Here is a 27,940-nt window from a genome sequence, read left to right on the forward strand (position 1 = left end):
ATGGGAAAGAGAAACAGTGATGGCCGCAGGCTGAGAGCTGCGAGATGGGTGCGCGCCCGTGGGCCGTGGCGCTGAGCAGCTTGGACCCTAGCTTCATACAGCAGCCCAGGCCGAGGCCACGTGGTTTGGGCGTAGCCCGTGGACAGGGGCGTGGCTTTAACGCTAGGGGCTCGAGGAGGGGCGTGGCGAGGTTGGGATGGGCGTGGCTGCGCCGGACAAGAGCTGGCGTGGGCGGGGCTGGCCGGCGGGCGCGGGAGGAAGTCACGTGGGCGCGCGGGCTCACATGACTGGCCGTGCGATGGACCCGCTGCCCTCGGCGGCAGTCGCTGCGGCAGCTGAGGCGGAGGCTGACGAGGAGGCGGATCCGCCGGCGACAGGTAAGGCACGCGGCGGGGTGGAAAGCCCGGCACCTCTCCGTGAGAGACCACCTGTCTGCGCGACACCTCGCCTGACCTGTCTGGGGGGGGTGGGGACATCCTGGGGCTAGCATCTTCCCGCTGCTTCCAGGGACGCTGCTCTCCAGCTCTCGGTTAGCGCGCGGTCGTGTGTGGTTGCACCTGGATCTTCTCTGATCCCACCTTGCGAACGCTCGTCCAGAGAGTGGTTTATGTTACGTGACCATGCCCAGGGAAAGGGATGTATCTTTGGTATAGACTGTTTTCCTGAGGTCCCCGGCTTTGTGGACTGTGGGGACGCATCCATGTGGCCAGTGGCGCAAGGTTGGAAGTAGGCCTGATGTGTTTCAGCCAGGTCTGGCCAGGTGTCACACTGAGCATGGCCATCTAGAGCATTGGTGGAAAGACTGGTTCTTCTCTAGGGACGAAAGGTTTGGGGTAGTAGCTTTTAACTCCAGGGGAGGAAGAACATGAATGAACTCCTTTGGTGGATGGAGAGTGTGTAGGTGGAACTCCACTAGGAGTTGGTCTACGGTCTTTGGGTCTTGTTGGGTAAAACATAGAATTCTTTTTTTTTTTTTAATCCGAGACAGGTTTTTAATTTTGACTGTTCTGGAACTCGCTTTGTAGATCAGGCTGACCTCGAACTCATAGAGATCCTCCTCTCTGCCTTTGGAGTGCTGGGATTAAAGGCATGGGCTAAAAACATTGTATTCTTGAGGTTGTCTGTTGAAGGGCACTATGTATGTATACCAGGGCGCCTTAAGAATGTGATACTATTTGATCTAGGGCCTACTTCTGCCTTTAAAAATGTTACTTATTTTTATTATTTTTAACTGTGCCTGTGGGTGGGGACACTGGTACCCTTGGAGGACAGAAGTATTGGATCCCTGAGCACCCAAAGTTATACATTCTTGTGAGCTACCCAGCATGACCGTTGGGACCCAAAGGCCAGTCCTCCGCAGGAGCAGTGTGTGCTGTTAACCTCTGAGCCCCTGCCTGACTCTTGAAGCAGTTGCTAGTGTCTTGTAACAATTTTGATGGATCAGAGATCTCTTGGCAAATTTGGGATCTTCTGTATTGATTCCCGAAGAACTCAGCTAATGGCTGACATTAGGAATGATTTTGCCTGGATTTTTTTTTTTTTTTTTTTTGAGTGTTCAAGACAGGGTTTCTCTGTGTAATAGCCCTAGTTGTCCTGGAACTCACTCTGTAGACCAGGCTGGCCTTGAACTCACAGAGATCTGGCCAGCCTCTGCCTCCTGAGAGTGCTGGGGTTAAAGGCATATGCCACCACTGCCTGGTTTTGCATGGATTTTTGATAGATAGTTTAACTCCCTTGGGCAGTGGTGTGACTTGTACATTAGCCATAACCATGTAGACCTTCACGCTGTACAGGCCATCCTGGCAGCTGTGTAAGTTGAAAAATGGGTTTTTAATTCTGGTGGAACCTAACCTGTCATTGCTTCCTATGTGAAACTTGACCCCAATCTGATTAAATGGTTAAATGGTGAAGAAAATCTGCCTTATCTTCGGGAGAAACTTACTTGAAGTGTCTTGGAGACTTTGGCTAGGTGGGCTGAAATCAGAACACCGTCGAGAAAAACTCTTTGGAAAATTTATTATTGTGTATATGCCCTGTATGTGGACACTGTGGCATGGCACAGGTATGCCCGCCAGAGGACACCTTTGGAGTCAGTTCTCTCCACTTTTACTTGGGTTCTGGGAACTGGACTTAGGTTGTTGGGCTTGTGTGGTCAATGCCCTTAGCCACTGAGCCCTCTGACCTGGTCCTGAGGATGGGTTTGACTTTAGAGGCAGTAGGCTGAGTTGATTTTGACTTCACTCCTCCTGCCTCATCCTCTTCGTTATTTGCCTACGAGCATACACCTTCATAGTTGGCTGGCTTTTGATACCTCAAAGGAATAAGTAGTGTGGCTTTTGGGTACATAGCAGATTTCCTCTTCTGTCTTCTGTCTCCACTTGAGAGCTGCTGGTGGTGCTCATGCAGGGACCGTGATAGTTTCATGTTTGTGTGGTTTGGAATTGCTGGGGGCAAAACGTGTCCACTGTAGTTTCCAGCACATCGCCCATTATTGTTTATTTGAAGGGTAAACTGTGCACATCCTGTAGGAGATTGCCCTTCCTGAGAACTGAATTTACAAGTCGGGTAGTGGTGGCACATGCTTTTAATCCTGGCACTGGGAAGGCAGAGGCAGGTGGATTTCTGTGAGTTTGAGGCTAGCCTGGTCTATAAAGTGTGTTCCAGGACAGCTAGGACTATTAAACAAACTGTCTCACAAAACAAAACAACTGAATTTACTATGTTGACTGGGCTGGTCTTGAACTCACAGAGGTCTTCCAGCCTTTGCTTCCTGATTGCTGGGATTAAAGACATCCATCCATAAAGGCCACCACATCCATCCTTATTTATTTATTTTTTAGACAGGGTCAGCTGTGTAGGTAGCTCAGCCTGGCCTCAAACCCATGGTCTTCCTGTCCTCCTGCCTTTTCTCTTGAATGCTGAGATTGTAGGTATAAGCCACTACACACCAGAAGTCATTGGTCCAAAGCAACTTTCTCTGGCTTTCACAGCCTCCAGAGGCCGTGAGGGAGTGTTCATCTGCCCACCTTCCCAGTTTATAAAACCCTTGGCTGATGGTTTCCTTTTCCCAGACCTGAGCCAGGTCTCTCATGTTGCCTTGTCTGGCTCTCTTTTTGTTCATTTCCACTTTTAAGAACCCCTGTGAATGGGGGGGGCTCACACAGAAAATCAGGATTTATCATCTCCTTATGTTCGCATCAGCTGATGAACAACCTCGAATTTCCCTTTTTGCTGAAATCCTAATTCCCTTTTTGCTGAGTGAAAGTAACAAAGCCACAGGTTCTGGGTTTAGGACGTAGACATCTTTGGAGTCTTATATCCTGCCCATCACCAGAAGATATCCTAGGAGTGGAATTGCCAGATCCTAGGGCTTGTACAGTTTGTTTTTGATTGATGGAGGGCTGCAGCGGTGACTCAGACAGCAAAGGGACTTACTGTCAAGCCTGGATGGCCTGTGTTTGATTCCCATATGGGGTGGATGGGGAAATTAAGGCTGTTTTATTTATTTGGGCAGTGGTGGTCCACACCTTTAATCCCAGAACCTGGGAGACAGAGGCAGTGGAGTCTGAGGCCAGCCTGAGTCTACTTAGCAAGCTCCAGGCCAGCCAAGGCTATATAACAAGACCCTGTCTCACTCTTCCCAACAAATAAGAACATTAATACATTTAAAAAGTAGGAGCTGGGTGGTGGTGGCAGCGTGCACCTTTAATTAATCCCAGCACTCTGGAGGCAGAAGCAAGCAGATGTTTGTGAATTTGAGGCCAGCCTGGTCTACAAAGTGAGTTCCAGGACAGCCAAGGTTACACAGAGAAACCCTATCTTGCAAAACCACCAACCAACAAAAAAGTGGGGGCTGGAGAGGACCCGGGTTCTGTTACCAGCCCCCACATGGCTCCTCACAATTGTCTGTAGCTCTAGTTCCAAGAGCTCCAACACTCTTCTGATATTTTTGGGAATAACATGCATGTGGTACATAGACATAAGGGTAAAATACCCGTACTTTAAAAGCTAGAGAAATGGCTCAGCAGCTAAGAGCACTTGCTACTCTTCCAGAGGATCCCTGGTTTGGTTCCCAGCACCCATATGGCTACTTAACAGCCTGTAACTCCAGTTTTAGGAGACCCAGTACTCTCTTTTGCCTCCACACGCACACACATGTTGCACATATGTATGCACATGCAGGTAAAACATGCAAACACATAAAATTAAAAACAGAAAGAAAGGAAAACCTAGTGGGGCTGGGGATGTAGCTCAATGGATGAACACTTGCTTAGTATGTACAAGGACTTAATTCCATCCTCAGCAATGTGGAATAATAATAATAATCAGAATCACTGAAGCTATTTGGTCTGTGTTGATGCAGCCTGAGATCTCATTTCAGGACTGCTGGACAGTGTGGTATGCCTGCTTCATCATATGATCTCAGAGTGTGAGTGTGTGTGGAGAGAGAGAGCATATATGTACAAACAAACTGTGCACATTGCTGCTGTGTGTCTAGACACTGCTTCATGCATTCCTTGTGACTTTAGTTCAGGAGATCCAGGGGAGTCTGGTCTCCATTGTGTTAGCAGACTCCTTTGGATGGCATTCCATACATTCCAGCCAGCAGCTATCCTCCTGTTCTCTGTGGTCAGGTCCCCGGCATTGCTGTTTGCTGCCCTGCCTGGGCTCACACTCCCTGGCCCTTACTTCCTTGCTTCTGGGTATTTGCACTTGTCGCAGTTCACTGAGCTGTCACCTCGGATGTGTGTAGTTGAGGGTGGTTAAATCACCCCTGAAATGGCTGCTCACATTAAGAGCATCCATCTTCCTGTTTTACACACTAATCTGAGGACTTGAGGTGGGTAGAAGCTTATTTTTCGTCACGTCTCAGCACCCAGAATGACACCTGATATACAGGAGGGGCCTAGATGTTTGAAGCAGACTGTGTATTACCATATGTCTCTTAAAAGACAGTACTATATTTTAGTTTGATAATTTATGTTTTAAAAATATTTTTAAGTTTATTTAATTTTATGTGTGTATTTTTCTGCATTAATATATGTATACTACATGCTTTTCTGGTGCCTGAGGAGGTCAGAAGAGGGCATTGGATCCCCTGGAAGTGGAGTTACAGGTGGGTGTGAACTACCCTGTGGGTGCTGGGAACTGAACCTGGGTCCTCTGGATCAGCAACTGTTCTTTAACTATTGAGCCATCTCTCCAGCCCTGGTCTTTTTTTTTTTTTTTGTAAATTATTATCAATTGTTTTAATTAGCATACAGAATAATGGGGTTCCTAGTAACATTTCTATAAGTATTTATCATTGTACTTTGCTCAGTTTTACCCCTTCTGCTATCCTCTCCCGCCTATCCCCCCAATTTGTCTTTGTTCTCTCTTGGCTAGGGATGGAGCTCAGTTGGTAGAGTGCTTGCATGAAGCCTTGGTCCAGTTCCCACTACCAATAAACTGGGTGTAATAGTGCACACTTGTAATCCCAGTACTGGAGAGGTGGAGGCAGGAGGATCTTAAGTTCAAGGCTAATCTTCATCTAGTTAGAAGCGAAGCCTAGACTATATGAGACCATGTTTTAGCGCACACACACACACACACACACACTGCAAGGTAAAATGTGTCAGTCGAAGAAAGAGGAACTAACTGGGTCTCTATTATGTAGAACAAACTTTGTCAGAATTTGTGGTTAGCAAGAAAGTGATGTATTCCGAGCAGGGGAATTCTGTTTTCGTGTTATTTTTTTTTTTTTGCTTCCTGAGAAAAATGAAGCACAAACAAGACATGTTTTGCTGTGCTGTGTGCCAGGGCAATGGGCAGAGCCCACAGGGAAGGTGATGTGGGCACTGCTGGGAGCTGTAAGTGGGATTAGACCTGAGAAGCTGTGTGGCCTTCTGACACCGGACTTTCCAGTTCTCTTTACAGAATCACATTGAATTAGAACTGGAATTAAAGCAGGTGTGGTTCTGGGAGTGTGTTTGGAGGCAAATGATGGTCTTAGCTCTTGGAGAATCACACCCAGACTTGTTAGTGGTTTTATTTTGATTTTAGACTGATCTCATGTGGCCCTGACTGATCTCAGCCTTGTTTTGTAGCCAAGGTTGGTTTTGAACTGTGGATCCTCTTACATCTACCTCCCAAGTGCTGGGGTTATAGGCATGCACCATCATATATTCATATATGGTGTTGTAGTGCTGGGCATGGAACCCAAGGCCTCATACATGCTAGATGAGCGGCACTCCACCAGCTGAGCCCCTGCCTGTCCTGGAGACTGAACACACCATGTCATGCATGCTGGGCAAGGGCACTAATTCTGAGTGACCTGTGAACCATCTTTGTATTTTGTTCTTTGAATGTGTCTGTGTGTGTATATACATTAGAATGTTTATGTGTATGCCCATGCAAAGGTGTGGGTGCACATGCCTGGAGGTCAGTGTTTTGGGTGTCTTTGTGGGTTTTCCCCTTTTTTGTTTGTTCTAGGCAGGTCTCACTTTATAACCTTGGCTGGCCTGGAACTTGGTATGTAGACAAGGCTGACCTCAGATTCATAGAGGTCCACCTGCTTCTTCTCCTGGAATTAAAGGTGCCCCTCTCTATCTTACTTTTTGAGACAGTCTCTCACCGAACCTGGAGCAGGGTGAGTCAGCTGGGCTGGCTATCTGCTAGCTCCAGTGATCCTCTTGTCTCCACCTTCCTGGTACTGGAATTGAGGCACGCACGGCTACACCCAGCTTGTTTTTTTACTTGGTGTTGGGTGGGCTTCGAACTCAAGTTCTCATATTGCATGGCACAGCTTTCCCAGCTGAGCCATCTTCCCATCCCCTCTGTTTGCCTTTTCTTTTGAGACAGGGTCTCTTTACTTTGCCCAGGCTGGTGTGAAGCTCAGCTTTGTGTAGCTAGTTGCAAACTTGCAGTCCTTCCTCCTCCTACCTCAGTTTCCCAAGTAGCTGGGATGATAGGCTTGCACCCCCACCCCCAGCTCAGCTGGTGCTGTTTGTGTCCATGGGTTGTGGAAGGCATTTTGCTGCTTCTACAGTGTGGGCTTTCGTAGGGGTCATTTAGCTCCTAGGAGTGTTTTTGAGTAGCTTTGTGAGGTTTGCTAACTGAGGAAGCTGCATAGGGACCAGAGAAGGTTGTCTGGTAGATTCTCTGAAGATACACAATTAAGGTCGGTCGGTCTGTCTGCCTGTCTATCTATCATATCTATCTATCTATCTATCTATCTATCTATCTATCTATCTATCTATCTATCAATCAATCATCTATTTTGAGACAAAGTCTCATGTAGTTCAGGTTGGCCTCAAAACTCACTATGTAGCTGAGGATAGCATTAAATTCCTGATCCTCTTTCTTCTACTTCCTGAATACATGGCAGACATGCACCAGCCTGGCTCCTGGTTTATATGGTATGAGACACAGGAGCCAGGACATCCTGCATGCTAGGCAAACTCTCCACCAACCAGCCTCCTCCCCATCCCTACAATTATGTCATTACCGACAATCTTCCAATCCTGGTTTGTGCCTGGGAAGTGTTGACTGCCGGAGTCCTAGGGATGAGTTGTAATCAGAACTCAGTAACACTTAATGCTGTATGGGAATTGGCGCTTTGAGGAGATGTTGCATAAGCGCAGAGAACCGCCAGCACAGACATTTTCCAGAGACTCCAGTCCCTCAGCGCTTGGCTTGGCTGCAGCATCCTCCCACAGTTCCTTGCTTCCGGTGCAGCTTATGAAGTTGTCCTCACTGTGTCCAGGAGATATACTTTCACAGTCTCTTTCTTTCTGCAGATATTTTGCTGTACTGCTAAGTAGATTTTTAAAATTTTAACTTTTTTTTCCCCCAAGACAGGGTTGCTGGCCTCAAACTCACAGAGGTCAGTCTGCTTCTGCCTCCCAAGTTCTGGGATTAAAGGCATGTGCCACCACTGCTCCGCTATCTTTATTTTTTATTTGGTGTAGATAGAGGTCTATGTAGCCCAGACTGGCCTTGAAACCACTGTGTAGCCAGGATGATTTGATATTCTGATCCTCCTGCCTTCACTTCCCAAGTGTGGGGATCAGAGGCAAGCACCACCACGGTTGGATTTTGTGTTGCTGGAACCAAGAGTGTGCTGTGTGCCAAGTGTGTGCTATATCAACCGAGTTCCAACCTGAACTCAACTGTCAAGTTGTTTTTGAAATGTTCCATTCAGTGGCATAGTGTTGGTAGCTCAGAATGGAGTACCATGCTACTCTAAAGTGTGTGGTGGCTCACACCCTAATCCCAACACTAGGGAGGCAGAGGCAGGTGATCTGTGAGATGGGAGAGCTGGGCTCCTTAGGCTGGAACTGGATGGGAGTTGAGGACTGCAGAGCAGAGGCAAGAGAGAGCAACGCTGGGGTGCTGTCTTAGCCACTTTTCCATTGCTATGACAAAACACCCATGACCATGGCAATTTATAAAAAGAACATTTAATTGTGCTTGTTGTTTCCAGAGGGTTAGAGTCCATGATGGCAGAGCAAAGATATGGTATGGTAGCAGGAATAGCTGGGAGCTCACATCTTTTTGTTTGTTTTTTCCAAGATAGGTTTCAAGACAGTCCTAGCTGTCCTAGAACTAGCTCTTGTAGACCAGGCTGGCCTTGAACTCACAGAGATCCACCTGCTTCTGCCTCCTGTGTGCTGGGATTAAAGGCATGCATCACCACCACCCAGCTAAAAGTTCACATTTTGGTCCACAAATAGGAGGCAAGGACATGGACACACACACACTCACACACACACACACACACACGGACACGGACACACAGATATACAGACACATGGACACAATGCACACACAGAATAGTGCAGTCTTTTGAAACCTCAAAGCATCCTCCTGCCCTGTGACACACCTCCTCTAACAAAGCCACACCTCCTGATCCTTCCCAAATAGTTCCGCCAGCTGGGACTATCAAACATAAGAACCTATGGAAACCATTCTCATTCAAAAAGGTCCCATGCACTGTTTGGGCTTAGTGTACTGCTCTGGTGAGCCAGAGAAGAGGCAGGGTTGAGTGCTCAGGTGTGTGAATGGCTTTGTAAGGGCTGCAGGTGCTCCTGGTGGGGCTCTGTGCTTCCCCTGTTGGACAGTTTAAGCCTGACTGCAGTCACTTGCAGCTGAGGAAATGGCAATGTAGGATGGTATGTGGTGAAGTGGAGTCACAGCAGGTGCCTCGCTCTGTTAAGAGGGGTGGGTACTCCCTTTCCTGACTGCCATGGACATGGACTGGTGTCCTGTACTCCACTTTTGTGATGTCCTTAATTTACCCTGAACTCACTGACTAGTGTCTCATGGGAAGACTTGGACTCTCCCCTCACCTGCCTTCCTAATGGGCTATGGTGGCTAGGATTGTCATTCCATATACTACCTAAACCCAGGTGTGATGCACCCTGCTCCTCAGAGCAGAATGATCTTCTCAACATGATGAATGGCCACATCGAAAGAGCACCCAACCAGAGTGGTGCTAGTCTAGGCTGTTGGCCTCCAGCTTAGGCCCAGCAGTGCATCTGGCCAGCAGACCCAGAGCATGGAGGCGGGTGCTCAGCAGGACCTTGTGTGAGTCTTTGGCTGGCTGCCTCTCCAGAGCAAGCCACCACTTCCTGAATTCTGGGAGGCACTGACCAAGTTCCCCCCAATGAATTACGTATTACGTTCTCCACTGTCCCTGGCTTAGCTCTGGTTAGCTTTCTTGGAGTTTCAGGGTATCTGAGTGTCAGATGACAGCTACCTTGGTATGGAAAATCCAGTCTCCACATTTGGTGTTAATGTGGGTGGGTGTTGGGGAGGATCTGACTCAGTAGTTCCCTTTCTGTAATGTATTCCCAGTTCCTAATTTGCTGTGTGGATTTCTAGTGCCTCCCTATTCTGGTTAACTGTTTTCTTAGGCTGTCTGCGCCTCCGGCAGTGGAAGGCAGGGGCCCTTGCCTTAGCTTTCATGTTTCTACCACAGATCAATAAGGCTTCCTCTGTAAATGGATTTGGTCTTGTGGCGCTTGGCTAATTACATTCCCAGTGCCTGCTGGGCATTCTCTAGGAGCACCTAGCTTTTTGGTTTATTTTTTTTTCTTTTTGAGATAGGGACTTATGTAGCCCAGACTGGCTTTGAATTTACTGTGTAGTCAAGGGTCCCCTTAGATTCCTTCTGCTTCCACCTGAAAATACAGATAGGCACTGCTATGCCTGGTTTGTGCAGTGCTGGGGATGGCACCCAGAATGCTAGGCAAGCCCTCTACCACCAGAGCACAAACCAGCACTTCTCTTCATGCCTTCCCTGTTCCTTTCCGAGACAGGCTGTCACCGTAACCCAGGCTGGCTTTGAACTCTGGATCTCCTGTCTCAGCCTCCACGTGCTGAGATTGTAGGCTTGTGCCACCATGCCTACCTCTGCTGTGGTGGCTCAGGTGGTCTTCCTGCGTAGCCTTCAGTAGGACGTGTTTGGTTCTGAGATGTTTTAGAATATTTTCACTTCTGTGTCAGAGAACCTGAGTGCCTTTCAGAGTTCATCAACCAGACCTAGGAGGGGGGTTAAGAAACCAAGCAAGCAAGCAAGCAAGCAAGCAAGCAAGCAAGCAAGCAAGCCAGCCAGCCAGGTGGTGGTGGCATACGCCTTTGATCCCAGCACTCAGGAGGCAGAGGCAGGTGAGTCTCTGTGAGTTACAGGCCAACCTGGTCTACAAAGCAAGTTCCAGGACAGGCTCCAGAGCTACAGAGAGATCCTGTCTTGAAAAAACAAAAAACTAAAAAAAAAAAAAAACCCAAAAAACCTCCAGCAAACTGAGAACAGATTGAATGGTGAGGTAGAGAGAGACAAGGAGACTTTCTGGAACTTTGAACTCACAGTGTATCAGTTCTTCCAAGATTCATCCCCCAAACTGACAAACTCAGGAAGGATGCCAGTGGGTGAGTGGTTCCAAGATGAGTTGAAGTTTGATAGGTTCTTTTAGAAGCAGTTGGGTGGTCGTGCTGGGGATACGGCTCAGTTGGGAGAACGCTTGCCTAGCATGCACAGGGACCTGGGTTCCAACCCCAGCACCACAGGGCTGCCTGTAATCCCTGCACTTGAGGATTTCAAGGTTATCTTGGGCTATATATGGAAGTTGAAGCTAGCTTGTCCATATCAGACAAAAAAGAAAGCAGTCTTTGGTTCATAGGGTAGCGGGATCCAGGATCCTTTGCCTAGGCGTGCTTCCTGCTTCTGATTTGAGTTTCAAGACTCATTAGAGTGGTGTTTCCAGCCCAGCGCGTGTGCTTTATCACATCTGAGGCAGGCCTGGGAGATTTTCCCCATTGTGGTCTGTGCTTGTACTAACCTTTGACAGGACTAGCTACTGGCCAGCCTGGAAGTGACTCACTCTCATCTTTCTTTGTGTGTGTGCATGCGTGCACGTATGTGTGGTCTCCAGTGCGTGTGCGTGGGTTCCTACTCTTTTTTTTTTTTTAAACAAGGTTTTATCATGTGGACCAGGCTGGCCTGGAAATCACAGAGATCTCCCTGCCTCTGCTTCCCAAGCGCTGGGATTAAAGGATGCACAGCTGTGGCCAGCCCACTCCACATTTCATAAACAGGTCTCGAGAAACTTTGTAGTCAGTCTGGGATTCCCCTTGGAGCCGGGTAATAGTCTACTTCTTCTTTGTTCCCTTCTTTTGCTTGTATTCCTTACCTTTTAAACAGCCGAGCCTTCTCTCCAGCCTTGTTTGAGATAGGGTCTCACTGTGTAGCCCAGGCTGGCCTGGAACTCCTGATATTCCTGCCTCAGCCTCTAAATGCTGAGGGGAATGGTGGTGAGCCACCATTCATGACTGCAGCTTGACTGGTTTGTTTTTTAATTTTTAAAATTATATTTATCAGCCAGGCAATGGTGGCGCACGCCTTTAATCCCAACACTTGGGAGGCAGTCAGGGAGATCTCTGAGTTCTAGGCCAACTTGGTCTACAGTTCTAGGACAGCAAAGAAACCCTGTCTCCAGAAACAACAACAAAAAAATGCATGCCTTTGTGTGTTAGTGTGCTTGCCTGCACACAGTAGTGTGCGTGCATGCATGTAGGGCAGGGGAGGGAAGGAGAGAGAGACGCCACATGCACAGGGAGGACTACCTTAGGTAGTCAATTCTCTCCTTCTACCATGGGGATCCCAGGAACTGAGGTTTTTGTGTTTGGTGGCTCTTTGCCTGCTGAGCCATTTCCCTGTTACCACTTATTGTCTGGTGATGTGGGATTCCCCTCTGTGTGCTGAGAATGTGTTTTATTACCATTGGTTAATAAAGAAGCTGCTTTGGCCAGTGGCTTAGCAGAGTAAAGCCACGTGGGAAATCGGAACAGAGCTATATAGAGAGAGTAGGCGGAGTCAAACAAATGCAAGCCAGCTGCCTAGGAAACAAGACCTGTAGAAAATGAAGTAATGCTATGGTCACGTGGTAATACGTAGACGAATAGAAATGAGCGAAAACTAAACTGAATGCAGGGAGACGGACGCCATGTGTTGCTGAAGGAGAAAGTCACCAGAACTTTACTGGTAGGCCATAGCCTCTTGTTGATACACAGATTAATAGAAATGGGTTAATTTAAGATGTAAGAGCTAACTAGGAATACGCCTAAACCATTGGCCAAACAGTGTTGTAATTAATACATTTTTTGTGTGATTATTTGGGTCTGGGCACCTGGGAAACCAATGTGCAGTCTCAGATTACATAATTTGCCCAATGTGAGGCCATTTAGTTTTTAAAGATTTTAAATTTAAAATTTAAAGATTTTAGTTTTCATTTAGTTTTTTAAAATAATAAATTTAATTTTAAAAAGACAAAAAGTACATAAACTACTTGTATGTAGAAAGCCATACAAATCTCTTTCTGAACTATATTGTATTTATATAAAATTTATTTTTACTTGTAGGCTTCTTATGAAACACTTATGATTACTCCAGAATAGATTGTTGCTTTAAGTTTTAGCAGTTTAGATGCAAATATAACTGATAATTTAAAAATGATGAAAATCAAATTATAAGTCAAGAGAAGACCTAGGACTTCATGAATTCTTCTAGTTGCTTAATGAACATCAATACTTCTCAAACTTTCAAAACTCGGGGGTGGAGGGATTCCTTTTTTTAAAAATTGTTTTTATTGAGCTATATATAGTGTTCTCCGATCCCTTCCCTTCCTCCCCACTTCTTCTACCTTCTTCCATGATCCCCATGCTTCCCATGCTCCCAATTTACTCAGGAGACCTTGTCTTTTTCTACTTCCCATGTAGATTAGATCCACGTATGTCTCTCTCTAGGTCCTCATAGTTGTCTAGATTATCTGGGATTGTGAATTGTAGGCTGACTTTTCTTTACTTTATGTCTAAAAGCCACTTATGAGTGAGTACGCATTATATTTGTCTTTCTGGTTCTGGGTTACCTCACTCAATATGATGTTTTCTAGATCCATCCATTTGCCTGCAGATTTCAGGATGTCAGTTTTTTCATTGTGTAGTACTCCATTGTATAAATGTACCACTTTCAGCTCAGAATTCTACAAGATTTTCAAAGAACTAATATCAATACTCCTTAAATTGTGCCACATAATAGAAACAGAAGGAACATTACCAAACATTTTACGAAGCTACAATTACCCTGATATCCTAACCACACAAAGACATTGCTAAGAAAGGGAATTACAGACCAATCTCTCTCATGAACATTAATGCAAAAATACTAAATAACATACTGGCAAACCGAATCCAAGAACACATCAGAAAAATTCATTTAATTTTTAAAGATTCTTTTTCTTCTGAACTATTCTTAGTGAACCTGAGTTTTTAGTGAAGGTCTTCCTATGTAGGCTAGGCTGGCTTTGAGCTCAGAGATCTGCCTGACTCCTCCTCTGGAGTGATGGGATTAAAGGCATGAACTACCAAAACTTTGCCTAGCCTAAGGCTGGGAAAACTTGCTTCTTCAAAAAACTTGGTAGTTTTGGTGCTCTATATAGTTGGCTTTTTTTTTAAGATGTAATTTTTTTTTAAATCATGTGTATGGGTATTTTGCCTTCTTGTATATCTCTGCACCATGTACACAACCTCATGTGTGCAGTGCCCACGGAGGCCAGAAGAGGAGCTGTATACCCTGTAACTGGAGTTACCAATGGGTCTTAGCTATCATGTGGGTGCTGAGAATTGAACCCAGGTCGTCTAGGAGAGTCTTAATCCCTGAGCCATCTCTCAGCCCCTTTATAGTTCTTAGTGTTTACATCTGTGGTCCTGTACTGGCTGGGTTTGTGTCAACTTGACCCAAGCTAGAGTCATCAGAGAGGAAGGAGCCTCAGTTGAGGGAAAGCCTCCATGATATACAACTCTAAGGCATTTTCTTAATTAGTGGTTGATGGGGGAGGGCCCAGCCCATGGTGGGTGGTGGTGCTGTCCCTGAGCTGTTGGTTCTGGGTTGTATAAGAAGATGGACTGATCAAGCCATGGGAAGCAAGCCAGTAGGCAGCAGCCCTCCATGGCCTCTGCATCTGCTCCTGCCTCCAGGTCCCTGCCCTGTTAGAATTCCTGTCCTGACTTCTTTCAGTGATGAACATCAATGCCGAAGTGTAATGCACATAAACCCTTTCATCCCCAACTTGCTTTTTTGTCATGGTGTTTTGTTGTAGCAGTAGAAATGCTAACTTAAACAGGTCCCTTTTTATTGCCTTTTCTAGACAGTGTCGCAGGTTGGCCTTGAACTGAGATCTTTTTCCTTTCACCTTCCAGTTGCTGGTGTTGTGGATGTAAGCCGACACAGTCGGCTGTGATCCTGTTTTTGCTTTTGAGGCAGGGTTTCTGTGTGTAGCACTGGCTGTCCTGGAACTCAATCTTTATACCAGGCTAGCCTCAAACTCAGATCCTTTGCCTCCTGAGTGTTAGGCATCCACCACCACACCCGACGTGTGTGTGTGTGTGTGTGTGTGTGTGTGTGTGTGTGTGTGTGTGTGTGTGTGTGTGTATGTGTATGTGCGTGCACATGCGCGTGGGCATGGGGGTCGGGTTGACAGTGGGTGTCTTCTACAGTTACTTTTCACCTGATTTTTGAGGTAGGGTCTCACTAAATCTGGAGATCTCCTGATTGAGCTCAGCTATCTGGGCATCAAGCCCCAGGGATCCTCCTGGCTCTCTCTCCTCAGTGCTGGGATTATAGGTATATACCACCACACCAGGCTTTTTTTTTTAATGTGGGTTTTGGGGGGCTGAACTTGGGTCCTTACGCTTGTGGCAAACACTTCACTGACTGAGCTATCCCTGCAGCCCCTGTGATCTGTTTCCTACTGTGTGCTGTTGAGGGGAGGGGTCTGGCTGGGTGCTGATTGTGGTAAGTTCTTTCTGGGAGCGTAAGCTGTGCTGGTTTCATATATGGTAGTCTTGGGAAGTCAAAGAGCCCCACATATGCCGGGTGGTGGTGGCGCACGTCTTTAATCCCAGCACTTGGGAGGCAGAGGCAGGTGGATCTCTGTGAGTTCGAGGCCAGTCTGGTCTACAAGAGCTAGTTTCAGGACAGGAACCAAAAAGCTACGGAGAAACCCTGTCTTGAAAATCAAAAAAAAAAAAAAAAAAAGAGCCCCACATAGGTTTGGATTTGGGGGAGAGCTCTGAGCAAGACAGACCAAGGAGGACTCAAGAAGACTTGGCTGGGATGGGGCTTAGATGGTTGGGTGCTTGATTAGTTTGTTTAAGGCTTGGTTTCCATTCCAGCACTGCATTAACTCAGCACCTGTAATGTCAGCACCACGGAGTGGAGGATCAGAATTCCATTCTTGACAACTTAGGGAGTTTGAGGTTAGACCGTTTCCACTCCCTTTCTAAAAAACAACAACAACAACAACAAAAAAACCCCAAAAGACTTAGCCTTATGTTGAGAGCTATGAAGGGAGATGAGTAGATAAACTTCTTGGAGTAGTGTTTGAACTCAGTTTGCAGGATTTGGTACCAATCCCCATAGCTAATAAGCCAGAGTCTACGGCAGCACTCACAGGTTTGCTGATACTGCCCTCCCAAGTAGGGACATTAGGCCACTGCTGGGGACCTGTGGCTCTGCTCTCTGTAACTTAGCAGTGTGGCATTACTAAACTCCAGCATTACATCATCAGGGTTCTTCCTTATGCTCTCTTGGCAAAATGGATAGGGCTGACCAAATGGATAGAGCAGATGCAGGGATTCATGGTGCAGAGGAAGGATCCCGCCAGCATGAGGCATTGTGTCAGGGTTTACCACTGTTGTGTCTGTTGCTGATCATCTTTGTTGTGGTGGTTTCTCACTGAGACAGTTTCCATCTCTTGCAAGGCCCTAAATGAGATTTGCCAGTGTTGGATGTGCTGTTGTTACCATGGTAACACAGGTTCTACTTTTTGCTGAGTTATGTGACTTTCTTGCTTGAGTTTATTACTTTGTATGCATTCATCCAGCAGGTGTTAAATAATTATCTGCTGTGGACTGGGCATATTTCTCTCTCTCTCTTTTCTGTTTTTTGTTTTGTTTCTTTTTTTTCGAGGCAGGGTTTCTCTGTAGCTTTGGAGCCTGTCCTGAAACTAGCTCTTGTAGACCAGGCTGGCCTCAAACTCACAGAGATCCACCTGCCTCTGCCTCCCGAGTGCTGGGATTAAAGGCGTGCACCACCACTGCCCAGCATATTTTTCTCTTTTAATTAAAACACACACACGTTATTGTGTACTTGAGAGATAGCTCAGTGGTTAAGAGCACTTTCAGGGTACTGGAGTTGGGTTCCCAGCACCCACATGGCAGCTAGCAAGTCTGTAGCTCTAATTCTAGGGTATCTGACACCTCTTCTGACCTCCTTGGGCACTGCATACATGTGTCCATGTGGTGCACAGACAAATACACACATAAAATAAAAATCAGTTTAAAATATATTGTTGATATGTGAATACCTGCTTGTGTATGTGGGTCCATGTGCATGTGCTTGTGTGTTTTTGTGTATGTGTGTGCAGGTACACTGGTTTGTGTATGCGTGCAGATATCTGCCAGGTGTTGTTTCTCAAGTGTCACACACCTATTTATTTATTTATCTTGAGACATGGTCTCTCTGGCACAGAGATCACCCAGTGGGCTAGACTGGCCATCAAGCAGAAATTCTCCCCCCTGGGCCTCTTCAGCATGTACTACCACACCTGCATTTCCCCTCAGTGCTGGAAATCAAATTCAAGTCCTCATTCTTGAGCAAGAAGCGCTTCATTGACTGAACTACCTCTATAGTCGGTTGTCCTCACCACACCCCATTTCAGTATTAGGATCAAATAATTCATTGCTCTGTCTAGTCTAGCTAGCCAGCTTGCTCCAGGGAACTGTTTCTACCTCCTAAACGCGGGGGTTATGGTGGCTGGTGTTTGTGCCCACTTGGCATTTATGTGTTCTGGGGATCTGAATTCAGGTCCCCACCCTTATGTGGTAAGTGCTTTATCCATGGAGCCACATCTCCAGCCCCTAGCACTATTCTCCATCCTTGGGATAGTTACTGAATACAGTGAACGCAGACCTCCATCTTGCAGAGCTGGTGTTCTTATGAGAACCACACAGGAGTCAGGAGATGTAATCAAAAATATACCTTAGGGGGGCTGGAGAGATGGCTCAGTGGTTAAGAGCACTGCCTTAACCACTCTTCCAAAGGTCCTGAGTTCAGTTCCCAACAACCACATGGTGGCTCACAACCATCTGTAATGAGATCTGTGCCCTCTTCTGGCCTGCAGGTAGAGTACTGAGAATACTGTATACATAATAAATAAATAAATTAAAAAAAAATATATACACATACATACACCTTAGGATGTGCTAGAGAGAATCAAAGCCAGGGGGTGTTGTCCTGGGGACAACCTTGATGTTGCAAACCATAGTTGTCACCAATAAAAATGTCACAGAGAAAACAACACTTACTGCCAGGAAGCTGAGGAGGATAGGAAGTTGGTCTAGTATGTGGGTGGATGGGGGAACCTTTTGGGTAGAGGAGAAAGCCAGTGCCAAGGCCTCAGGGCAGGTGCAGGGTTGAGGCTACTGAGTTGGAGGGAACTCGGATGCTGCAGAGAGTGTGTTTTGACTGTAGAGAGAGAACATTTTGTGTGTGTGGTGGGGGGTAGTGGCAGTGGACTTGAGGAAGCCTTGTTTAGGACCTGTTCTCCTTGGGGATTGCCTAGCATCCTCAGTGAGGAAGCTGTACTCATGGTTTCTTTTCTTTCTTTTTTCTTTTTCCCTTTGCCCCTTTACTTTTTAATTATCCACTTGCCTGTTCATTTCCTTTTGCTTCTTCCTCCTTTTTTGAGACGGCTTTTTAGGAGCCCAGGCTGGACTGGAGCTCCCGATCTCCCAGCCTCCATCTGCTGGATAGATGGGTGGTAGAGTGCTGGGATTACAGGTGTGACCACCTTACCCTTTTGGAGGGGTGCTGGGCATGGAACCCAGAGCTTTATTCATGCCAGGCAAGCATTCTACCCTCTGGACCACATCCCAACCTGGTTTCTTCTTTTAACATGATGAGGTTTGTTTCCTTTCTCCCCCACTGTGTTTCAGGGAGTACTTGGTCCCTTCATGGGGATGTTCTTCTTGATACTTGACCATTAGAAATCTGGCATCGGTCCTGTGGCCTATAAAAGCCCACTGGCAGATAAACAAGTTTGTATTTCCTTAGAGTTGATCCTAAGCACTGAGTGAAATCACAGCAGAATGGGTTGTATTTGAGGGTGGTTGTGTCCTTTATAGTAGCAGAGGGCTGTGGGTGGGCTTTGCTAAAAATGAAGCTCAGCGGTGCTCCCTCAGCTGTGACCTGCTATGGGAACTCACGTCTTCACTGACAGGTGGAGTAGAGCATGCACTGCCTGTGGAAAAGGATTGCTGTAAGCCCAGGAGTTATCCTAGACATGATGGTGCTGGCTCCTAGCTACTCAAGAGTTGATATAGAAGGCTTGAAAGTTCTATGCCTGTGTGGGCAGCTTGTAAGTGTAACCCTGTCTGAAAACAAAAAGTAAAACAAAGGCTTGCAGTGTGGCTCAGTGGTAGAACACCTGCCTAGACTCCTCCAGTGTGGGGCTGGGGTGTGGCTCAGTGGTAGAACACCTGCCTAGAATCCTCCAGTGTGGAGCTGGGGTGTGGCTCAGTGGTAGAACACCTGCCTAGAATCCTCCAGTGTGGAGCTGGGGTGTGGCTCAGTGGGCTCAGTGGTAGAGCACCTGCCTAGAATCCCCCAGTGAGGGGCTGGGGCATGACTCAGTGGTAGGGCATTAGCCTACCATGTGAGCCCCTGGGTTCAATCCTCAGAAAAAGAAAAAACTGTAAATTAGTTGGTTCTAAGTTTTGAAAGAGGTGTGTATGTCTTTCAGACTGAGGAAAAGAAGACAGAAAATACTGAGCATTGGCCCAAGTGGAAGGCAGCTGGGCCTGTTGCTTGAGAGGGGGTGTAGATTGGCTGAGTCACTTAGGAAAACTGGAAATATTTACTAAGTTGAGCATATGCAAGTGCTGTGATCCAGCACATACACTCACGCCTGTGTTATGTACCCAACAGAAGTGCATGCAACATATGTCCATAAAAAGCCATGTTCTGGAATGTTCTCAGCAGTGCCATGTGTCATAGATTGGCAGTGAAACCACCCAGATGCCCAGCAGGCATGGAATGAGTGAGCAGTGGGCCATAGCTGCATGGCAGGATTTTTGGAAGGGACGGGCAGTATCCATTGTGTGTGACCTGTGAGCTTCAAGATTAAGGAAGAGGTTAGAACTGGGCTCTGACTCTACTGTATAAAATAGACTAGGCCAACCTGTGAGAGGCCTGTCTCATAGAGGTAGTAATTGAAGAGAGTGATGAAGTGTTAGTTTCTCATTTTGTTACTTTATAAAAGAAAGCACAGCTGAGCGATACTTTAAAAACAAAAACACAGCCAGGCGATAGTGACGACATGCCTTTAATCCCAGCACATGCAAGGCAGAGGCAGGTGGATCTCTGTGAGTTTGAAGGTTAGCCTGGTCTATAGAGCATGTTCCAGGACAGCTAGGACTAAACAGAGAAACACTGTCTCAAAAAAATCAAAAACCAACCAAACAAAACCCGAAGCACACCATCTCTCAATAGCTATTGCTAACCTTAAACTCTGTGTAGATTAGGTTGGCTTTGAACTCATAGGGATCATTTGCCTGCCAGTGCCACCAGGGTGCTGGAATTAAAGGTGCATACAACCATATGTGGTCTTTAGGTTTTGTTTTGTTTTTCTAGATGGAGTTTCTCTGTGTAGCTTTGGTTCCTGTCCTGAAACTTGCTCTGAAGACCAGGCTGGCCTCAAACTCACAGAGATCCACCTGCCTCTGCCTCCCGAGTGCTGGGATTAAAAGCCGCTGCCACCACCATACCTGATAATGTTTTATCTCAGACTCCCAAGTGCTGAGATTATAGGCATGTGCCACCACCCACAGCTCTTTTCTATTATTATGGGTGTTTGAATACTTTGTGATTAGAACAAACAGAAATTTCAAAGGTAGTTAGCAAAAAACAAATGAACAGACTGAATTAAAAAGTGGTTATTTGAGTGGCTGGGGATTTAGGCAATTTTATTGTTTTGCAGAAAATTTGAAAATGTGTTCTGCAGTCATTTGGAAACACACTTGATATCTGAAAAGCACTCCATCTGGAGTGGTGCAGCCTCGGGAATGGGGAAGTTAGCAGAGTCTTCATAGACTGCGGAGCTGGGGCGGCTGGTCTGGAGTCCTCATGGAGGCTGTGAAAGTCTGCTTTCTTTCCCTTTCCTGCAGTGCTGGGCTGGAATCCAAGCCTCTGCATATGTCAGTCAGGTTTTCTCACAGCAGATCCTCCTGCCTCAGCCTGCTGGACTGAGGAGCATGAGGGACGGGTTCCTCGCTGCACTTGGTTTAAAGCTTGCTTTGGTGTGTGCTGAGACTTTAGTAGCACAGTGCTTGCCTGGTGTGCAGGGCTCTGGGTGCCAGCCCCAGCAATGTATCAAACAAAAGCAGGGAAGTGGTTCCTTTAGGCAGCACCCACACGGGTAGGGCGCCTGTCCTTGTCAGGAGAGAGTCTGGCTGCAGCCCGTGGCCTCTAGATGGAAGACTACTGCTTCCTGAGTCTCTGGGGCATCCTGGTGTCTCCTGGCCCCCAAGCTGCTGAATTGTCATTTCTAAAGTTGTGCTCATGATAAGGATGAGGAAACTTATGTTCGTTCCCATTTCCTGAGGACAGTTTGTTTATTTAAGAACTCAGCTCACAGGTTTTTGTTTGTTTTAATTTTATTAAAACTAAATCATTTTTTAAACTATGTGAATGTTTTGTCAGCATGTATGCACGCTGGGTGCAATGCTTGGTACCTGTAAAGGCAAGAAAAGGGAGTCGGGTCCTTGGCCTTTCAGATACAAATGGTTGTTAGTCACCATGTGGGTGCGGGAATTGAACTTGCAAGGCTGTTAATCATTGGCCAGTCATCTTTCCAACCCCTCAGAGAATCTGCTGAATCAAAAGTGCAGTTTCCTAAGCTTGAGAAGGAATCTGCTTACTGAATACTGAGAGCGTCTCCTATTCCAATTACCAACCCTTTCCCCCAAACACCTCACTCTTCTTTGATTCAGGATCTTGTTATGTGGCCTGCCTGGTTCTCTGGCAGAGAGAGCTGGGGCAGAGCCAGACCCGCTGGACTCTCCCTGGGGCTCAGCAGGATGGCGAGTGTGAAGACTCTGACATGGTGTCCCATCGTGTGTGTGTCTTCAGGGAGAAACACACTCACTGAGTCTAGAGTCTGTCAAAGCAGTTAATGGATTCAACAGGGACTTATGTAGGGTTGGGATGGGTGAAGGCAGAGTAAGGAGCAATAATATTTTGCCACACTAGCAGTGGCTGGGTGGAGGCAGGTCTAGGTAAGGTAGCTAGAGACAGGTCTCCAAACTCTAGCTACGCTCAGGAAGTTACACTAGGTCTCACACCAAATCAAATTAGGCTCAGGAAATTACACTGGGCCTCGTGCAGCCCAACATCTCCCCTTTTTGTTTTTGTCATGACAGTGGAAGACATGGTCCCTGTCTTAGGTTGTCTCCCATATGGAGATCTTACCCATCGCTGAGTACCATGTACCTCATTTATGAAAAACCCTCTCCATGACCTGCCTTCGGTTGTTCAGCCTGTCTGAGATCTTACCCGTCACTGGTCAAGTGGAGGGTCGAGGAGAGACATTTATATGAGGATTACCAGTCATACAGTCGCACAAGGGCCCCAGACTCCTGGGTGGCGAGCCTATGATAGTATACCTTGACCTAATGTAATTCAACAGCCTCCAATCTTTGGTAGATAAATTGTGTGATCTTATTGAACATACAAGGGCCCAACAGTAAGAAGCATAAGGAAAAGGAAGGGTCCGAGCAGGGGAAGGAAACAGGGTAAGAATCCACGAAAGCCCATCCACATGGGGTTGTCCTGATGGTTTTGCCATCTCTTCTCTAGGTCTCATCAGGGTAAGCGACAACATCCACGTCTTTGATTGTTTCTGGGGAAGAAGCAGAAAGGCACTCCTCGGGGGTGGAACATTTCCTAGGAATCATCATTATCCTCTTGGGGTAAATACGATCTCTAGTCGGCACCCAGATGGGCCTCTTTTCATTTTGAGGGAAGACACATCCCTCTTCCGGCATTGAGGAGTGGGTCTGGTCCTCTTCAGACTCCAGTCAAGGGGTCCTTCCATTTGACCCAGACAGAACTGTAGGTAACTGATGAAGACCAATGTTTTTGAAAAGGAGACAGATATTTATCTTCTCTAGAGAAATTTAGAATATTTAGGGTCAATAATGCCTTTCTCAATTGATCATGTTGGGGCAGGAACTCCCTTTTTGCTTTTCTAGTTGAGACTTGAGTGATTGTACCCTTCCATGATGGCCTGTCCCCTTGGATTATATGGAATGCCAGTGGAATGAGAAATTTTACAGGTTTGTAGAAAGTCTATAAAGGCCTTACCAATAAAGCATGTGTTGACCGAGTTTTCTGTCCCACCAGGTCCCATAGCCTTAAAGTCCCAAAGAAGCACACAGGGTCTACATTAATCATAAACTAATTGGCCTATTAGCTCAGGCTTTTTATTAACTCCTATAACTTATATTAGCTCATAATTCTTGTCTTTGTTAGCCATGGGGCTTGGTACCTTTTTTGGCAAGGCAGTCACATCTTGCTTCCTCTGTGTCTGGGTAATGACTGCAGACTGACACTTCCCTCTTCCCAGAATTCTCGTTGCCCCACCTAACTTCCTGCCTGGCTACTGGCCAATCAGCATGTATTTAAAACACAAGTGACAGGGTACAGACCATTGTCCCACAGCAAGCATGGGCCATTATCTGTTTTAATTTGGCTAGGTAAGCCAAGGATGGCAAAGCATTGTAGCATATGGCTAATAGCATGTTTGGATTTCTCTCTGGCATGTGTGAAAACTCGGGAGAAGGTATCCACTGAAAGAAAAACGTATTTAAGCTTTCCGAATGGAGTATAATGTGTAACAACAGTCTACCAGAGATGGTTAGGGTGAAGCCCCCAGGATTGCTCCCCACCTTTTGGAGGGGAGGAATCTAGAGGAAAGGCTGAGAGAGCCGGTAAGCAGAAGCCCTCCATAGCCTCTGCACCAGCTCCTGACTCCAGGTTCCAGCCCTACTTGAGTGTCCATCCTGGTCTACAATCTGGTAGTAGCCAGAGAAAGTGGTTATGAGTGACAAACGGAAAGCCCAGAAATACAAGGAAAAAAAGGCTCCTTCAAAAGTTGAAAGAACAAAGAGAATCCAGAACAAGGAGTGTTTAAGGTGGGGCTCTCCAGACCTGCTCCACCTATCTTTCTCTTCTCAGAACCGAGGACTGTAAAACTGAGCCTGAAGAGATTGATAATAGGAATATTCCTCAGGCAACACAGTCTGCTCCAAAACAACGTTCTATAAAGAAAATACTGGATAAAGAGAAAAGATTTGTGCAGCCCACAGTGTCCTCAGGGAAAGTGAGCTGATCTGCTGCTACTCATAGGACTGAGCAGATGGCCCAAAGTCTCCCCTGCCACGAGAGAGCCATTCACAAGAGTTACTGATGAGAGTGGACCCGAGAGTGGTGTCTGCCAAGCAGAGGAAGCCAGGTCTGACAAGGCTACTCGTCTGCAAGACTTTTTTTTCGTGATGATGATGTTTTTATTGCATGTGGACCTGAAAAATACCATTATGCCCAAGATGACTGTCCTGTATCATAGCGAATGCCGTGTCCTGAAGTCATCTTATTCTTGAGTCTCAGCTGCTAAGTATTCTGGATCCAAAAGCCCAGGGCCCTCTCGCCGCAGCAAGTCCCCTGCTTCAGAGAAGCCTGTGGCCTGGTTGTCCAGTGGCCTCAGTCCTAGACATGGCCATCTGCAGTTGGTGTTTCATGTCTCCGGCTTCTACCCAAAGCCTGTGTGGTGATGTGGATGCAGGGTGAGCAGGAACAAAATGGTCCTCAGAAGTGACATCCTACCCAATGCTGATGAGACATGGTATCTCCGAGCAACCCTGAATGTGGAGGCTGGAAAGGAGGCTGGCCTGGCCTGCTGGGTGAAACATAGCATCTAGGGGGGCAGGATATCATCCTCTATTGGGGTGGCAGACATTCACCCATGGGTTTTTCATTGTGGCAGTACTAGTAGTACTACTAGGTCATGTGACCTACACCAAGAAGCTCTGATCCTATCAAGACATCCTGTAGGTCTTCCTTACACCTGCCTTTCCTGAGACGCAGACCTTCTGGCTTCTAGGACTTCAGTCCTGGTTGGCTGAGGAACTGAGGAGTATAAAAGAACCTTGAAGAAGTGAAGAGAAACCAGTGCAACATTTATTACAGGACACTGGTGTGCCGTTTCTCCCTCTGTGGCTCTGGAAGAAGCTACCTCCCCTCGGAATCCTGAAGCAGCCACTTCTCCTCCTAATGCTCCCTCCCCGATCTGAATTGGGGGACAGAGGGGACTCCCCTATAGGGCGGGTCCCTCTGGCAGCAAAGTGGTGGGGCAGAGAATGCTGGAAAGGGGTTTATGGGGGATCTGGAGGTCAAGGACCCCTTGAGAGCCAAGGGGCGCTGTAAAAGGGGTCTGGTCTAGGGGCAGGTACACTGAACTAGGTTCTAAAGCAGGATTTTGTTTAGTCGGGTACACTGAACTAGGTTCCAAAGCAGGATTTTGTTTAGTAAAGAACTGCCCCATTTTTAATGGGGGTACACTTACCCGCAGACTGATTGACCCATCAGCAATTCTTCCGTTCTTCACACAAGAAGAATTCTTGTGGAGTGTGGAGTTTCTTCACACTGAACTAAGTTCCTCACATCGGACACCAATCCGCCGGGTTCTCTGGCAGAAAGGGGGGGGGGGTCAGAGCCAGACCTGCTGGACTCTCCCTGTGGCTGAGCATGATAGTGAGTGTTGTGACTCAGCCCTCCCTCCTGGACACCAGGGAGAAACACCCATTGAGTCTGGAGTCTGTCAAAGCAGGATCTCATTTAATGGTATCAAGCAGGGACTTATATAGGGTTGTGATAGGGGTAGAGAAGCTTGGGATAGGTTAAGGCGGAGTAAGGAACAAGGGCCAATAATCTGCCACGCTAGAGGTAGCTGGGTGGAGGCGGGTCTAGGTTGGGTAGTCAGAGACAGGTCTCTAAACTCTAGCTAAGCTCAGAAGTTACACTAGGCCTCACACCAACTCAAGTTAGGCTCAGGAAATTACACTGAGCCTCATGTGGCCCAACAGTGGCCAAGGTTGATAGTAAACTCAAGATCTTCAGTACAAGTGCTCTACCACTGAGATGAGCCACACCCCAGCCCCTCACTGGGAGATTTTAGGCAGGGGCTCTGCCACTGAACCACACCCCAGCCCCTTACTGGGGGATTCTAGGCAGAAGCTCTACCACTGAGCCACACCCCAGCCCCTCACTGGGGGTTTTTTGAACAGGGTTTCTCTGTAGTTTTGGAGCCTGTCCTGGAACTAGCTCTTGTAGACTAGGCTGGCTTCGAACCACAGAGATCCGCCTGCCTCTGCCTCCCAAGTGCTGGGACTAAAGGTGTGCGCCACTACCACCCGGCTATTTCATTTCATTTTCATGCAATTGTACTCTGACATGCTGCTGTTTATTTTCCCTGTTCTGGAAAATAACTACAGAATGGTTTAGGAGCACCTACTGTTAAATGTGGGGAGAGTGTATAAGCATGGTCTTATCCTTGACACTGGTTGTCAATCTATGGCCCTGAGGCCAGCAAAATGCCTAGGAATTTATGTGAAATGCATGTTCTTAGGTCCTTTCTAGGCCTGTAGGCCAGGAATCTGGGTAGGTGGAATGCAGATGGGGGCAGCCGTCCGTGTGTGAACAAGCCTCCCTGGTGATTCTAAATGCAACCCAGTTTGGAGTTGTGAGCTCTGGGACCCTGCCATCTGTCACTGGCCTTCCTTATCTCTGTTGTAGTCAGCTAACAGCTTAGGTTTGCACTCTAGAGTGGTATAGCGCTAAACTTGGAGTCTGCAGGAAGGTGCAGTCAATTCCTTCTCCCGCCAAGCGAAACAGAAGAACCTCACAGTCTCTCTGAGAACAAACACCGAGTGCCTTTTCCTAGGGCAGATGTGGGAACTAGGAACTTCTTTTTATTTGGTTATTTTTGAGACAGGGTCATAGCCCTGGCTGTCGTGGAACTATGTATCCCAGGCTGGCCTCCATCTCACAGAGATCCACCTGTCTCTGCCTCTTAAATGCTGGGATTAAAGACACGTGCCACCATGCCCAACCCAGACGGCACTGGTGGACCAAAAGAATGATTCCATCCAAGCCCTGCTTGCTGAATTGGTTGAGTTTTTTGGGGTTAGTTACAGAAGCACAAAAAACCCATGGGCTACACCAGCAAGTCCGAGTCTTAGCATTTGGGATCCTGGGGAGGAAGGACCTTGGTGAGGATCCTGAAGACTCCTGAGCTTTTTGAGTTTCTCTCCCCACATGGAACGATGTCAGTAGGCTGAGTGTCAGGCAGCTGCTCTGTGTCAAGACAGTGATGGTCAGGAAACAACCACATGGTGCTTGTGATGATTCTAAGAGAGCTTTCTGTGGTAAAGGATGTCTGTCCTTCAAACGTGGAGTTGGGGATGTCTCTAGCAGCCCCTCCATTGGTCTGGAGTAGTGTGGTCCTGAGCTGGGCTGGACTTGGCCTCCTAACAGTAGTAGGTGCAGGGGACCTCCAATGAGCTGCTTGCCTGTCCTTGTGTATACCATCCACTTTCCAGGAAGTCTTTTGGCCTGGGACTGATGTGCTGCCTTCAGCATTTGCGAAAGGGTTGCCTCAGTAAGGGACAGAGAGGGTTATGTCACCGTTTACAAGGAAGATCCTGTTTGCTCCTGCCGGCCCTTTTGGACTCCTCGATTACCACGTTACTGTCTAAATAAACATTCAGCAGGAAGACCCTTGGGGACAAGAACTGCAAGTGCGTGTGTGTGTTGTTTTCATTACTTTTGTTATTTTTAAGACAAGGTCTCTATGTAGTCAAGGCTGGCCTCAAATTCATTTTGTAGCTCAGGCTGGCCAGGAACTCATAAACTTTATTGTTTCAACCTCCTAGATGCTGGGATTTCAGGCGTGACTGCAGTGCCTGGCTGGAGTTATTACTTTCTCCACAGTGGGTACCTGACTTGTAGAACCACAACATCTTGAGCTTTACTTGTCTGTTTCCATTTCCTGTTTGTCAGGTGTGTGTGTGTGTGTGTGTGTGTGTGTGTGTGTGTGTGTGTGTAGGAGCACATTGCTTTATACTGCCTATGGGATGGTTCCCTCTTATTGTACCTTGTCTTAGTTACTTTTCTGTTATAACAAAAACCATGACCACGGCAACTTACAGAAGCAGCATTTGATTGGAGTCTACGGTTTCAGAGGGGATTCGTGACGATCATGGTGGGGAGCATTGCAGCAGGCTGGAA

At 47.1% G+C, this 27,940-nt stretch overlaps 1 protein-coding gene across 1 annotated transcript in view; it reads left to right on the forward strand.

Annotated features, from left to right (window-relative positions):
- The first annotated feature begins 282 nt into the window (after positions 1-282).
- Positions 283-27,940, forward strand: part of Snx8 (sorting nexin 8) — a 57,634-nt gene continuing 29,976 nt past the window's right edge. Inside the window, exon 1 of the mRNA XM_075974569.1 lies at positions 283-377. Coding sequence (XP_075830684.1) covers positions 284-377 — 94 coding nt within the window. The 5' untranslated portion in view covers position 283. The remainder of the gene's footprint in view (positions 378-27,940) is intronic.

The sequence above is a fragment of the Microtus pennsylvanicus genome, chromosome 1 (assembly GCF_037038515.1).
Source record: "Microtus pennsylvanicus isolate mMicPen1 chromosome 1, mMicPen1.hap1, whole genome shotgun sequence".
Classification (NCBI taxonomy): Eukaryota; Metazoa; Chordata; class Mammalia; order Rodentia; family Cricetidae; genus Microtus; species Microtus pennsylvanicus.